The sequence below is a fragment of the Trichosurus vulpecula genome, chromosome 5 (genome assembly GCF_011100635.1).
Source record: "Trichosurus vulpecula isolate mTriVul1 chromosome 5, mTriVul1.pri, whole genome shotgun sequence".
NCBI lineage: Eukaryota > Metazoa > Chordata > Mammalia > Diprotodontia > Phalangeridae > Trichosurus > Trichosurus vulpecula.
The window spans coordinates 133,825,933-133,842,154 of record NC_050577.1 but is presented as its reverse complement, the minus strand read 5'-3'; the positions used below and the strand labels follow the sequence as shown (position 1 = coordinate 133,842,154).

General features: G+C 39.8%; 1 protein-coding gene across 6 annotated transcripts in view; it reads left to right on the top strand.

Moving 5' to 3' along the window:
• ST7 (suppression of tumorigenicity 7) overlaps nt 1-16,222 on the top strand; it is a 291,352-nt gene that overhangs the window by 237,689 nt on the left and 37,441 nt on the right. For all 6 annotated transcript variants that reach the window (XM_036759845.1, XM_036759844.1, XM_036759849.1 and 3 more), the window contains 2 exons: nt 4,888-4,960; nt 6,487-6,589. In XM_036759845.1, coding sequence (XP_036615740.1) covers nt 4,888-4,960; nt 6,487-6,589 — 176 coding nt within the window. The remainder of the gene's footprint in view (nt 1-4,887; nt 4,961-6,486; nt 6,590-16,222) is intronic.

The following is a 16,222-nucleotide window of genomic DNA, read 5'->3' as shown; positions in this document are numbered from 1 at the left end:
CTCATCTGATCCTCCTTAGACTCCTCCCCAAGATCTTTCCTAAAGCCCTCCTCTAGTGACCCCAGACCACCCCTCAATGCCTCCTACAATCTTTGTGTATATAATCTCCATCTTGCCTCCTTGAAGGTGCTCAGATTCAATCTAGCTCAGCCCAGACTAAATCTGGCCCTCCTAACAGGCGTCACAAAGGGGTGGGACCACCTAAGACAACCTGTCATGGTGAACCTCCAACAAACCCCATCGCCTCCCTTGGCCAGGAAGGCCCAAGCCGAATTCCTTCGGCGTGTGGGCACCTTGGGGTCTTGAGCACCCCCAGAAACCAATGGTTCACTAATGACCTTCATTTTGATTTCACCTCATTAACAGGATCCTGAATATCTCCTAATTCTTTCTAGGAGCTGAGAAGGAGATTCATTTTTTTATTATTTTTCCTGATTTCAAAAGCCTTATATTCTGTGATTTTGGCACAGCTTCCCTTATCCCTTCTATTACTAATTGTCTAAGATCCTGCATATTCCTATGATGTTCTTTAAGATTGTTATCCCAGCTTGGATCTTCATTTGGGAAATTTTCTATCCACAGATACCACTCCTGGTCCTGGAGGGTGTCCCCTTTCTCATCCCTCCATGACTGCCTTTCTAATCATACCCTTTTCTTCTCCCATAAACAGGAGGTTGAGTATGGACATTAATTCTGCCTAGTATTAGGAATATTTGCCTGGCCAAACTTATGTAAAAAAATAAATCTATCTCATATCATTATTTACTTTAAGAACCATCCAGTTTTGAATTTGGCACCCTGCTTTCTACAAAATTCATCTTATGCATACTGGCAATTAACAAAATGCCTAAGGATTCTAAGGATTTGAGGGGGAAGAGGTGGGGCACTTCTCTTAAAAAAAAGATAAGAGGGAGTGGTCCTTAAATTAAGAGCACATGGCCTTGCAAATCCCCCACTTATTCTTTATACCAAGCTAAAATATTTCTCAGTTTCCCCTTCAGCCTGCTGCCTCTGATAAAGGGAAAAATCCCTTTCAGTTTTCTAAGGGCTCCTCCCTAGGTGGGGCCAGGCAGCCCCTTGAGGGCAAGGGAGCTTACCTTTCTAAGCACTAACTAATCCTAATTGACACACCCAGTCTTCTAAGATGGAGTGGGGGGGAGGGGGTGGCCAAGAGGAGCACGTGGACTGAATACCAGGTGGTCTCAACCGCCATTCTACAACCCCCCCTTTTATCTCTACCTTCTATCTCTCTTATTTTCCCAATCTTTACTGAAACTTTACTCTCCATATTTCCAATTTCAATCTTTCTTTCCTTAATCTTGACCCAAATTTCAAATAAATAAATTACATACTCACCCAGCTTTCCTTTTTCCCAGCTGCTTTCTTTTTACCTTAAAACTTAAAAATGACCAACAATTTTTAATCACATTCTAAGCAGACCACTGAGCCTCTTTAAAGTGGTCATCCAATTTTTCATACAGACCCCTTTACTTCTCCTCTACAGTTTAAACACTTGCCTGATGTTAGATAGGCTAACTCAATGCAAAATACACAGATTTTTCCTCTAGAATCTAACCAACCCTTAATTCAGAGCCCCCAGCCCTGCCGACTGGCAGTTTCAGCTGATTCCTTATCTAACTATTTTAATACCAAAGTCTCCTAGAGTTAAACATTTTTACCTGAACATAGAACAAAAAGGCACAGACAAAACATTAGACAGACATTTCACTTGAACAATTTAGAATTTGAATTCAGACTCACTTCCAATATTAAACCAAATCACTTTTCCTTGGGTCGACCCACGAGTGCTTTTCTTCCAAGCACTAGGAGAAATGCATTCTCCCCACTTAGGTGTACTTTCCCTGGGTCGACTTATTGTCTTCCCAGCTAGCCAACATTCTTCCCAACGGGAGGAGGAATGTTAGGAGGATCCTTTCCATCCTCCTCAGGTACCTTTTCTTAGAGCTCTTATTTCCCGTTCTAGGCAAACCTTACTTCTCAACCTAGAACCCCCAGACTTGACAAGGCAGTACTACTACCCGTTTGTTCCTACCTTGCTCAGGTGACCTGACTTGCGCAGTCTCCAGCCGTTCCCTCTGCGTTCGTCTGCACACTCTTCTTATTCAAACAAGGTCTCCGGTCCTTCAGAGCCTCCAGGGGGTTTTCAGCTTAAGACAGTGGGACCGCTCTAACAGTGAGCGGGAGCGCTCTTCCCTCTGCCCTATCTTACTCACCCTTCCTGGGGTCTTCAGAATCCCGGGCCCAAATTGTGAGAAACGTGGTTTTGGCGATCACTGGACTTCCTAGGCAGGGCCAAAGTCCTGAAGAGAACCCTGTGATAATCCCTAGGGAAGGCTGTACAGGCCACAGGACTCCCAGAGGAAGACCAAGTGGTAGCCATCCCTTAATCTGTGGGGATCACAGGGCCTCCTAGGGGTCAGACCCTAAGGAAGACCCAAGTGATGGCCCCTTAGGATGGCAGTAAGATCACAAGGCTCCCGAGACAGGGCCAGGAAGTCCCATGTGATGTCCCCTTAAGAAGGCCTGTGCAGACCACAGGGTTCCCCAGGGAATCCGGAGTGGTAGCCCTCTTAACACCGCAGTGGGGATCACAGGACACCCCAAGGCAAGATCCAGGAGTAAGCCTGGCGAGCTTCCGCTGCCTGTTGCTTCCCTTCACTTGACCTTAGGAAAATCCATGTGATTTGCCCATTCACACCCAAAGAATTCAGGACCAGAGTGGGCAGAGGAAGGCATTTTATTACGCTCCCCGGGAGAGCGGGTGCAGTGCTCGCAGGAACACTCACACTGATACAGCTTGCAGGAGCAGGGGTAACCATTCCCTCCGCTCCTGCTAGAGTCATGGTTAGTTTACAATCTTTGTTTTTTACATAGTTTTCCTAGGTTATATAGTTTATATAAATAGGATAATAAGGATACAGAAGCAAAAGTGAAGTTAATTAGATTTTCCTTGTCTTAGTTTAGGATTAAACTATATTCTTTTACTTCCCCTACTTTCCCTCTTTAACATATGCAAATGACTGCAAATCAGTAGGCCTGGATTCTTGACCAAGACCAGACACTAGATAAGCTTGAACAGGTTCAAGTGGGTTTGGCCTCTCTAATTCCCCAGACTGCCTTCTCAAAAAGTATGCACATGCGTACAAGTCTCTGACCTCTCACCTGACCGACCTTGAGGCCTGGTCTCTGCTAAAGCTGGGATGGGGGAGGGCAGGGAAGCACACCTTTAGTTCTGTGGAAACAAAACTCCTTCTCCCATTTCTTACAATTGTAACTAGTCAAATTTTAAAATAAATATTTCAGAAGGGACTAAGAAGTCTTCATAGAACTGATTGTCATCTATGCGGTCAGCAGCTTCTATTTTTATTTACCTGTAGATTAAATCTTAATCTTTTACCTTTTTCTCACTCTAGGTCTTTCTGTAAAAATCTAGGAACTCTCTGGACAAAGAGGGAAAAATCATATATGTTAGAAAAATAGGAGAAGGAAATTATGTTTCTTTAGAGATGCCTTCCATTTTCTGGACTTTGAGCATTCAGTAAATGTTCTTGGATGCAGAATGTGAAGTAGAACTAGGATCAGTAGATGGAAGTTTGAAAAGAAGGAAATTTAAGGTTTATTTAAGTAACAACTTCCCAACAGAATTCTTCCAAAGTGGAGTGGTCTGCCTGAGGAGGTCCCAGAGTCCTTCTCATTTTGAGGTGTTCAAGCAAAGGCTAATTGACCATTTGTCAAGTATTATATAAAGGTGATTCTTAATCGGATATGAGAATTATGTAGATTTGGAGTTTGGTATTAAGTCATTTTTCAGTCACATCTGCCTCTTGGTGACCCCATTTGGGGTTTTATTGGCAAAGATACTGGAGCGGTTTGCCATTTACTTCTCTACTGTATTAAGGCAAACAAGATTAAGTGACTTGCCCAGTTTCACATAGCTGCTAAGCATCTGAGGCTAACTTTCACTTCAGGTCTTCCTGACTCCAGACCCAGCGTTCTGTCCACTGCACCACCTAGGTGCCCTGGTTGTATTGGTACCTTGTATTTAAATCCTGTACATGTACACACACTTTATACTGTATATATTTTATATGTACCTGTTTTCTTCCCTATTAGAATGTAAACTCATGGCAAGTAGGCATCATTCATTCTTTGTGCTTGACTCCATGGTGCCTGGCAGATAATAAGTACTTAATAAATACTTGTTGATTGATTGAACTGGACTAGATGACCCATAAGGTCCTTTTCACTCAGAGATTCTATATTCTGCCACTTAAAAAACAAATTCAAAGAAAAATATAAATCTGATCACTAAAGAAAAACCTTTTTGGGCAATGTTCAATTAAAAAAAAAAAACAGTAAAAAATATTTTGCTTTCCAGGTCAGCATCTTACATTCAAGTTAAGGAAGTTCCAAATAGAATTCTGTTTGCCAGATGTTTCTTTAAGCTAGGAAGAACGCCCCTTTGCCTTTCAAAATAATGGGAGAATAACTTCCTCTCCATATTTTTTTAATATCCGAGTTTATTCATTTGTAGGTGTAAGCTGCTTTATAAGTAAAACCAATAGAGGAAAATCTAGATTTCCCAAAGAGATAAATTAGAGACGATTTTTTTTTTTTTTTACAGAGAGATTCACAATAGGTTTCCTATAAAGTTCCCTTTCAAGTATCGAATTTGCAAAAGGTTGATTTCAGGAATGCATTCATTGCATAAAGCCATCTAAACCTACCTCTGTTTTAAAATATTATAAATAATTCATAATTTAATATTTGAGTAGCATGATTAAAATAGCAGTATATTAAAAAAGTAATTGCTCTTTGTTTCCAAAAATTTACAAGAGTTCCTGCTTTCTTTTTTTTCCCCAACAGATATAAGCTTACCCAAATCGGCAACAATATGCTACACAGCTGCATTGCTCAAAGCAAGAGCTGTCTCTGACAAGTAAGTGAATCATAACTTCTACTGAGCTAAGTGCCTGACTCAACTTACAGAGATGGGTTGCTCTGAGCCCTTTTCACCAGAGGCTTCTCTTAGTCTATGAGATTGCTGCTTCTGAGCATGCATTTCCAAAGTCTGCTGATCTTTTCTTTCACTGTTAGCAGAACAGACCGTATCTCCCTTGGGTACTGTAAGTGTGTGTGAGTCCCTAAGGAGGGATTTATATACGCTTGTCAAATTCAGTACCTCCCAAGTGATGGTCGCCAGACAGTAGATACCAAAAGGCCTGCTTGGGACTTGGATGAAATGCCTTCCTTTATTTCATTTTTTTTTTTTGCTTATCTTCCTCCTTTACCAATCCAAGACAGATAGTGGTTTTGATGAAAACCCATAGTACAGCAGAGGGCCTGGGGGTCACACATTCTTTGCCTCTTCAATACAAACTGACAAAATACCACCATCACCACCACCACCACCACCACCCCCACCACCACCCCTCTCCCCTCAGCATCACTTCATTTTGACAGCTAGTGTCCCTGGTGGTGTTTCCTCATGTTACTCAGGCAGGTGGGTGTGGCACAGTCTTTCTATTAAATAGTCAAGGATGACTGGCAGGTGAAAGAAAATAGCATCATTGTTTTTCAGTTCACCAAGGCTTGATTTTCCTGATTCAGTCCTCTCTAGAGTGGGGAAGCAGTTAGGGCAGAGGCCGTTTTCTTTTCCTGCTCTCAGAAAGGTTTGCTGTTCAGTGTGTGTGCACTTCAAGATCGAAGTAATTTTCTTTCATTCTTTTTTTTATCCTGTAGATCGCCAGTACCTACTGCAACATCTTTTCTCCCTACACAGCGACTCCAGCTTGGGAGGGCAGGGCTAGGGTTGTCACAGCTTTCCCTGTGGTGTCTGCCTGCCAAGTACAGCTCTGGAGTTAGCCGTGGGGTGTGAGGTGAGAAAGAGATTGCATGGTCTGGTTTTTTTTTTTCATTCACTGGGGCAGATGATTTGCCCACAGTTTGGGCATGCACACCCCCTGCCGGTACAGCTGAAAGCAGACCCGCTTGCTGCTGATGCTGCAACAACCTTAACTCCCAACACAGCCACTGACATTGGGTTGGGGACCACCATTAAAATTTCCCCCAGTTCTGTTTTTAACATCCTCACTCTTACGTAACATGGTTTTCTCTTTTTCCTACATCGTCTGCCCCTTTAAGTCTCCCTACCCCCCACCTAAGCAGGTACCTCATAGGAAATTTAGATTAGTTATTTAGAGAGAGAAAATTGACAGCTTGGAATTACTTTCTGCCATAATTAGATGCAAGCACGCTTTCTGCTTCTGCTGGGGTTTTCATTGGCCTTGATCTAAGGGATCACTCAGAGGTTCTATTTACTGTGGAGGTTTGGAGAGCATATGTGATTGGCTCAGCTTGATTACATGGGCCCTTGATTACATATCTGTATCTAAACATGCCTTTCTGGGTGTTTTGCTAGACAGCCCCAAGTGAATGGTGTTTGTCTGTCCCTCTGCCTTTCAGGTTCTCTCCAGAGGCTGCGTCTCGGCGAGGACTAAGCACTGCAGAGATGAATGCAGTAGAGGCCATTCACAGAGCCGTAGAGTTCAATCCTCACGTGCCAAAAGTAAGTCCGAGAAATCCCCTTTGGAGCTTGTTAGGAGATCAGAGGAAATGTTCACTGACCACAGTTTCATGCCTATAATAAACTCCGTATATACAAAAGACACCACAGCCAACACTGGGTCTTATGTGGTCATTAACTTATTTTTGCTTTAGAGCAGAAACTTAATCCTGAGTCTTGTGTGATTTCATGTTCAACATTCAAAAGACTTCTGGAGCCAATTTATGGATTTTGTAATATGGGGGTAACACTACGCAGCATGACCTTTGACTTGAAATGCTGCCTAAATAGGACAACCATCATGGTTCTAGTTTTAGGATATTTAACAGTAGAGAATCATACCATTAGCCGCAGGAAATAAATCTTGACATGAGCAAAGGTTCAGAAGCATAGGTGCTTGATATTTTGGGTCTCAATAAACAAATGCATTGAGTCAGTTTGTGTCAAGAACATTATAGGAAAAAGTAACTCAAAGAAAAGAATTGGAAGAAGAAAGTGTTTTAGTGGAAATAGCTGAAAGAATGCCATCTCTGGAGCCAGGGGATCTGGATTCAAATCTTGACCCTGAGGCTTATTACCCATACAACCCTGGGCGAATCACCTAACCTTCCTGGGCCTCTCTTTTGTCTTCTCCAAAATGAAGCGGTTGGACTGGATAGCTACTGAGATCCAGGTCCCGTTCAGCTCTGGTGCTGTGATCCTAGATCTGTTTTAAATTCATGATGAGGAATATCAGTTCTCAAATGAAGTGCCATTATTTGCTCTGTTACAGAATCTCAGTGTTACAACCTGTAGAGATAGGGTACTTTGTGAACACCATGCAGTGGGTTTTTTGCATTTTTTTCTGTAATTTCCTACAGTTTTCTATTCAGTAAATTCACTGATTCGTCAGTCATCTAGTAAGCATCTCTTTTGGCAGAGCACTTTGCTGGGGGTACTTACAAAGTTTAAATGCATGTGCATTATCTAGTAGTAGCTCTTACTAGGGAGCAAAAGACATAACTTTGTTAACTGAGTATAACTTGGTTTCCTCACTAGCAAAGAGACAGGAATAAACAGCCCTCTTCAACATCTCTTTCAGCTGTAATATCTAACGTCTGTGAATGTGGATTTTATTAGTGAGTAATTAATTAGGTAAATTTGTATTTCTCATATGGCTACAATAATTCAAGGAAGGAATTTTTCTATAATGATTTATAGCATAGTGGGTGCTTCATAAATGTTTATTGAATCAAGTTGAGTTGATTCTTTAGTGGTGAGGTATCAAATATGTCCAAGGGGGAGATGCTAAAGGAGCATCCAGTTATCCTCAATGAATTCAAGGCACCAGGCCTGAATGAACCATATCTAGCAGTACTGGGGTAGTAACTGCTGAACTTTGAATGACGTTTCACTGACCTTTGAAAGACTGAGGAAGACAAGAAAAATGACATAGGACTGGAGGAGAGCAAATGTTCCTAGTTTGAAATTGGGGAGGAGGATGAACTTGAAAGCGGGATGCTAAGGAGCTTGACTTCTATCATGAGCATCCAAGAAGGCTCCACCTTGATTTCGTTAAGATTAGGTTGTGGCAGATTAGCCTCAATTGACTGGTGGATAAGGAGAAAGCACAAATATAGTTTACCTAGAGTTCAGGAAAGCATTTGACAGATTCTGTTGTGCAGTTTTTATGGACTAAACAGGCACATGTGGGCTAGATAATAGTACAGTTGTGTGGATTGAAGAATATTTGAAAGGCTGGACCCAAGGAGTAATCATAATAGATTGATGTCAGCTGGAGGATGACTTGTAATGGAGTGCCCCTGGAAATTTATCTGCAGCCCTGACTGTTTCAACATTTTTATTAATGACTTGGTTGAAGGCATAGAAAATGTATTGAATTTGGAGACAAAAACTAGTGAGCCAGCTAAACGTTGAATGACAGAACCATGTTCCAAAAAGACCTTGTCAAATTAGAACAAACTAATTCTAATATGATGAAATTTATAGCCATAAATGCACATTTTTATATTTAGTTTTTAAATTTCAACTTTACAAATACAAAATGGAGGAAGCATGATAGTAGTTTGTCTAAAAGAAATGTAGGAAGTCAGTAAGAGTCAACAGTATAACATGGCTGCCACAAAAAGCTAATGCTGTTCTAGGAAGCATTAAGAGAGCCATGTATCTAAAACGAAGGTGTCTTGTCTTGTCTTGGTGTCCTAATCATACCATAGCCAAAATATTGAGTTTATTTTTGGGTGCCATGTTTTAAGTAAGACGTTTATAAGCTAGAAGATGACAACAGAATGATAATGGGACTGGAAATCATACCAGATAAGAATCAGTTGAAGAAAGTGGGGCATTTTAGCCTGGAAAAGAAGAGACTTGTGGGTGATATTAGAGCTGAATTCAAGTATTCATAGTTCTGTCATCTAAAAGACGGACTAATGGTATTCTGATTGGTCCCGCCAGGTACAGGGAGAAGAAGCAGGCGGTAACCAATGTGATACAGATCAGACCATTGTAGTGCAATAGCTGGCACCTAGACTGAGACTGACCAAGTTCAGGTGCTCTGAGGTCCCTAATACTGTCCTAAAATGCCAGAAGATCCAGAGCTTTGAACCTCAAAGATCCAGGGAGGCCAGACCCTGGGTGGTGGAGGGCAGTGTAATAACCCATGGTGAGACCAAGCAAGGCTGATCATCCAACCCAAAAGTACAGTGGAGGCAGAGACTGGCCCTGGCACAAAGCCCCAGTTTGGGAACTAAAGCTGAAGAGACAAGTAAATTTAAAAAAACAGCAACACTATTCAGTGTGAAAATTTGTTGCAGATCTAATTCTGTGGTGACCAAAGAGACTCAAGAAAAGTAGACTTTCCACTAAGACTGCATGAGTTTCAGAAAAAAAAAGAAGCAAGATATAAAAAAATGAAATAAAAACACTTAAGGAAAAAATCAGAAAAGAATAGGTAGCTTAGAAAAGAAAGTAGTAAACTTTACCTAAGAAATGGAATCCCTGAAAACTAGGATAGACCAAATAGAAATTAGTGACAGCAAGAAATATTGGAACAAAAGTTTAAAATAAAAAAATAGCTCTAGTATTTTAAAAACTGATTTAGAAAACAGTTGGAGAGATAATTTAAGAATCATTGGACTTCCTGAAAACCATTATTTTTTTAATGGATTGAAAACTTTATTTCAAGAAATTATAGATGAAACCTGCCCAGATCTAATAGAATAAAAGAGCAAATTTAGAAAGAACTCACCCATCATTTACTAAAAGGAACTCCAGGGGAAACGTCCCAGGAATGTCTTGGCCAACATCCAGAGCCTCTATATCAAAGAATGAATAATGCCAACATCCAGAAAGAATCAGTGCGAGTACCAGAGTCAGGATAACATAAGACTTGATAGTGTTCACTAAGACCCAGACATCTTGGAATACATATTCCAAAAGGCAAACAGTAAGGCCTGTAACCAAGAATACTGTACCCTGCAAGTCTGAGCATAAACCTAAATGGAAAGAAATAGATGTTTTAATGGAAGAGAAGTCTTTCTAGCATTCCTGATAAAAATTCCAGAGCTGAGTATGAACTTTGAAATACAAATACAAGAGTTTATAAGAACCTTCTGGGAAAGTAAATTTATATGAACCAGGAGCTACATAATGATATGATGTTAAAATTCTAATGGAGGAGAAGAAACAAGTGTCCCTTCAGAAATTTAGCATCTTCGAAGGGAAAAATAGAGGACTTGAGAGTGGATTAGTTTTGTTCTGAGGGTTTTAATAGAGGAAAGAGAAAGGAGAGCAAAAGGAAGAATACAACACAGAAGAAGGAAGAGGTTGGAACTTGCTCTCTCCTGATTGGAGTATGTGAGATTATGTAAACATAGAGGGAGGAGGGAGTGGAATAGGTATTAGATAAACTTTACTCTCATCTGAAACAGAAACTTGAACAAGGTTGAACATACACACAAACCATTTTGGTGTAGAAATTCATAAACCTCAAAAAGGAAAAACACGTGTAAGTAGAGATGGGAATAAAAAAAGTCACAATAGAGTAGTAGTGACTGGGATTCCCTGAAAAGGGGTATTCCTTTCCCAAAGGAGACTTTTCTCCAGCCTCCAGATGTCAGCCCCCTGGTAAACTTTGAATCTACTTTGTAAAACATAGGGTTACTATCAGATATACAGGATGAATCATTTTTACCTTTTTAAAAAAACTCTTTCCCAAATGCAGGGATATTTTTGCTTATTAAAAACACAATATAAACAGATATACATGTTACATAGCTGTAATAATGTTTTAAATCCACCACCATGTAGGTAGGCAGGACGGTGTCATTGAAGACATATGCTAACTATTCTCAAAAATAGTGCTGATTTATTCTTGCAGAGCAGACGTTACAAGTAGTAGCCATTTGATTTTAGTGACTTTTCTATAGAAATGTGGAAAAAAAGTCCCAATTTTAGAATGATTCTGACAGTTTTGACTATCAAAAAAGCATAGCCTAAAACTAGGGGGCAGGGAATAGCCTTTCCCATTCCTCTTCATTCTTTCCAGAAAGACTTTTGAATTACTGAAATTACCACCATGAAGCCTCAACGAGACACGCTTTATTGGGGGAAGGTGATATGATTTAGGCCATAGTTCAGAGTTTATTACCTCTTAATTTATGCAGAGTTCTAACTCCTTGGTGATCTGATCCCTCGGACCACAGCAAAAGGGAAAGAGCTGTAAGAGACAGTTGATGAAACTAACACTGAGAGAAGGAAAAGAAAATTACATTAAACTTAGTATAGTAACTGAAGGCTGTAATGGTGACCCTGAGCCATCAATAAAATATTTAGGATACTTTTATTTATGAAAGTACAAAAGATGTAATAAATTTTTTAAAAAATTCCATCCAAAATAGTTCAAGTTTAACAAAAAAAAACTGTGCTTAAAGGAATTATGGCTCATTATTGCTCATATATTACCTAAGTTTTACGCTTCCCATTATGTGACTTAAGCTGTGAGAGAAGACAATTAAACTGGTCATTTGGGGAGGGGGTGGAATGGGAGGAGGTTACATTGAACTCTCTCTCTGGCCACTAAGGTCCTGTTAGTAAACTCACACTTCCTGTGAACTAAATAGTGCCCCAGAGATCTACAAAGAAGTAACGAGTCTCTAAAAATAAGCAATTCATCAGGTGTATGATATTGAATACTTATTAGTGCTAAAAATACATAAATTGTATTGACTTCTAAGTCATAATTTATTCACTCATGCATAATTGACTTACACATGTGCCGCTTGGATATTTCAGAGTGATTATAACACTGAATCAACTCATTTCTTCCCTTTTGCATTAGGAGAACCATAGCAAAGGACCTATTTATATGTTTTGTTTCCCTTGTCCTGAATTCTTTTAATTTCTATCTAGAGTACACGTTGATAGGAAATAGGTTCCTGTTTTTAAAATATGCTGCTCCTCCCCGTACCTCATCAGGTGACACAGTGATTAGAGCACTGGACCTGGAGTCAGAAGGACCTGGGTTCAAATCTGGCCTCAAACACTTACTAGCTGTGTGACTCTGGGCAAGCCACTTGACCTCCATTTGCCTCATTTTCCTCATCTGTGAAATGGGGATAACAGCACCTACCCCCCAGAGCTGTTGTAAGGATCAAATGAGATAATAATTAAAAGGTGCTTGGCAAAGTGCCTGGCACGTAGTAAGCACTAATAGTACTGTTAGTTATTGTAATATTATTATTATTGTTATGATTATTATTATTATTATTATTATTATTCATAGAAAAAAACAGATGAGTGAATTCTATCCAGTCAGATAATGGAATTAATGATGTATGGACATCTTGATATTTGTTATGTGTATTGAAATTTGCCCTGAATACAAGCAGCCCGTTTTTTATTTCTTTAAGATTTGTTCCAGGGGCAGCTAGGTGGCGCAGTGAGTAGAGCCCCGGCCTCGGAGTCAGGAGGACCTGAGTTAAAATCTGGCCTCAGACACTTGACACATGTACTACCTGTGTGACCTTGGGCAAGTCACTTAACCCCAATTTCCCTGCCAAAAAGCAAAAAAACAAACAAACAAAAAAGATTTGTTCCAGCAAAATGAACTTTTTTGTAACATTGATGACAACTGTATCAGGCACTAGGCATTGCACAGCTTTTTAATAAATAAATTTTAATCCTTGAAATGGGAAAGTCCCCCTAGTATCATTAATCCCTGGACATGGGGACCTAGTTTGTTGTTTCACCCGTGCCAGGGTTCAGCAATGTCCTTATGAAAGAGTGCTCTACCCTAAATACCTCCCATGTAATGCTGCTTTTGATAGTTCTGTAAGCCTCATGGATGGACATCAGAAGAAAAAAAAAAAGATAGAAACACAGATAGACACTGGCAGAAAGAAGATAGCTGCACTCTGAGATAATTTCCTCTTGCGCTAAAAAATATGGGAGAAAAATTAAGCACTGATAAGAGTAAGTCATTTAGGAATAAGAGAATAGATTTTGCTTGCATTCAGCCAATATCCTGGGCTCCTGATCATCCTGGGATGTGGATTGCATGCCTTTCTCCCAGGCCACCTACACCATCTCAGTAATAAGAATCAGGTTCTGAGAGCACAGATACCCTGGAGCTAGTTGGCTACCAGATAGAACAGCTGAGAGGAGCTATTGGTGGAGGATTGTTACAATTAACCAAGTGTGTGACTCCATTTTAGACAACTAGCTAGTCTGTTTTTCTAACTATCGTATCTTGAGACTCAAACATTGTCACTAGGATGTACACTGAGTGAGATGCCACAGTGGCATACCTTAGGGATTAATGGGACAGCATGTGGGCACTAATGCCTGAGGAATTGTTAAGGAACGGAGGATGAAGGAACTGCCCAAATAAACTTTGCCTTCTTAAAAGGTTGGCTGGCCTAGGGCAGTCCCAGTTTGTTGACTTAACTGATCAAGATTGAAATAAAATTATAAGAAGTTGAATTGGATACTGAATAGGGGTTATCTTCATGATAAAATTTAGCAGTGGGGTGTATGAAAGGCTATTGGAATGAAGAAAGTACGGAAAAACAGTTTTATGACACAAGTGTATTTCCAAAAAAATTATACAAGGGAATAAAAGAATCTCACCCATCAATGTAGAGATTCCCATTTCATGAGGATTTCAGAAAGCTTGCTTGTCAAGGGAGAGACATCATGGTAATTGTGTGTGGTGATGAAGTGTCTGTAGGGCATTGTTATAAGGATGAAAGCTTTATTTCCATGCAAACAGTGTGGCAACCCTACCTTTGCATCTCCATAAAGCTGATTGACAGAGTATGAAATTGTTTCTTAATCCAATTTAGGAAACAGTATGTAGTGGGTCTTAGCATTTTAAAATGCTTGAAGCATGAAAACAGAACTAAAATGTCCTTACTAGGTTTTTTCTGATATTACATATCAGTGGCACATTTGAGAAATATTATTTTAAATATAAAGTTTTAAAAATTGAATTTGTTGCTCCAAGTTTTGTTTGTTTTTTTTTTTTTAAGAGAAAAGGGAGCAGAAACCAATTTTTAGTCTTATTTCCTAAGAAAGCAATTAGGCAATCTCCATTATCTCTGGTTTTTTCCTCTATCTAGACAATGCCCTCTAAGCTGGTACCAACCAAATAAGCTAACTATAAGAGCTCCCCAAAATTGTGTATCATTGAGTATGTATAAAGGATATGGACTTGAAGTATATGTGAAAAAATCTTGCTTCAAGAGACCATTCTATTGATATTATTTATCCTGTCCTCTCCAGCATTTGTCATTTCTGATAGGTGTGAGATGCTACCTCAGAGTTGTTTTAATTTGCCTTTCTCTAAGAATTGGTGTTTTAGTTTTTATGTGACTATAGATAGCTTTGATTTCTTCTGAAAATTACCTATTCATATCCTTTGACCATTTATCAATTGGGGAATGGCTCTTATTTTTATAAACCTGACTTATTTTCCTATATATTTGAGAAATAAGGCTTTTATCAGAGAAACTTGCTTTAACTTTTAAAATATTATTTCATTGTTTATGGGACCTTTAAGCAAAATGTGGTTTCCTTGATTGTCTCTTTCATTTAGGTCTAATTTTGCTTTTACTTTGTCTGAGATCACGATTGTTAGCCCTGTCCTTTTCACTTCAGCAGAAGCATAATAGACTCTGCTCCAGCCCTTGTTTCAACTCTGTATGTGTCTTTTTGTCCCAAGTATGTCTCTTGTACGTGACATATTGTTGGATTCTGGTTTCCAGTGCATTCTGCTCTCTGTTTCCATTCTATAGATTATCTCATCTCAGTCACATTCGTATTTATGATGATTAACTGTGCATTTCCCTCCATCCTTTGTTTATCCTTCTTTTTGTCCTGTCCCTCCTCAAGTCCGTCTTGCTTCTGACTACTGCCTCCCCCAAAGTGCCTTTCCATCACTATCCCCCACCCCATATCTCTTATCCACTTACCTCTTTGGTCTCCCTTTTGGATAAGATAGATTTCTATACCCGTCTGAGTATGTATATGTATTCTTCCCTCTTTGAACCAATTCTGATGAGAGTGAGGTTCAAGCATTGTCTGCCGCATTTTCCCCTCCATGATAAAAGCTCTTCCTTACATGCCTCCTTATGTGAGAAAATTTGCTCCATTTTACCTCTCCCTTCTCCCAGTTCATCCTTCTTTCTTCTCCTTATGTTCTTTTTTTTTAAGACCATTACAACATAATCAGCTCACACCTGTCCCCTCTGTCTATAAAGATTCCTTCTAACTGTCCTAATAAGGATAAAGTTCCTAGGAGTTACATGTACCATCTTCCCATAAAGGAATGTAAACAGTTTAACCACATTGAATCCCTTGTGGTTTCTCTTTCATGTTTACCTTTTTAGGCTAGTCTTGAGTCTTCTCTCTGAATGTCAGATTTTCTATTCAGCTCTAGTCTTTTCATCAGGAATGCTTGGAAGTTTTCTATTTTATTGAATGTCCATGAAGGATTATATTTAGTCTTACTGGTTGGGAATTCTTGGTTGTAATCCCAGCTCATTTGCTCTCTGGAATATCATATTCCAAGCCTTCTGTTCCTTTAACATGGAAGCAACTAGGTCTTGTTTAATCCTGACTGTGGCTGCATGATATTTGAATTGTTTCCTTCTGGCTGCTTGCAATATTTTCTCCTTGACCTGGGAGCTGGGGAATTTGGCTATGGTATTCCTGGAAGTTTTTGTTTTGGAATCTCTTTCAGGAGGTGATAGGTAGATTCTTTCAATTTCTTTTTTACCCCCTAGATCTAAGATATTGGGGCAGTTTTCCTTTATTAATCACTGTTTTTAAGAGTAGTCCCACATTGGGGCAGCTAGATGGCGCAGTGAGTGGAGCACCGGCCCTGGAGTCAGGAGGACCTGAGTTCAAATCCAGCCTCAGACACTTGACACATGTACTAGCTGTGCGACCTTGGGCAAGTCACTTAACCCCAATTGCCCTGCCAAAAACAAAAGAGTAGTCCCACACATGCCTTAGAACCAAGCTTACTAATAATCCATTTAAAGCTTCTGATTGACCCATTGTTGCTTATTCAGCATATCTCTGTTGGCTAGCAAAGGGTACAAGGGATGAAAATTTGGTCACTGGACTGATGGA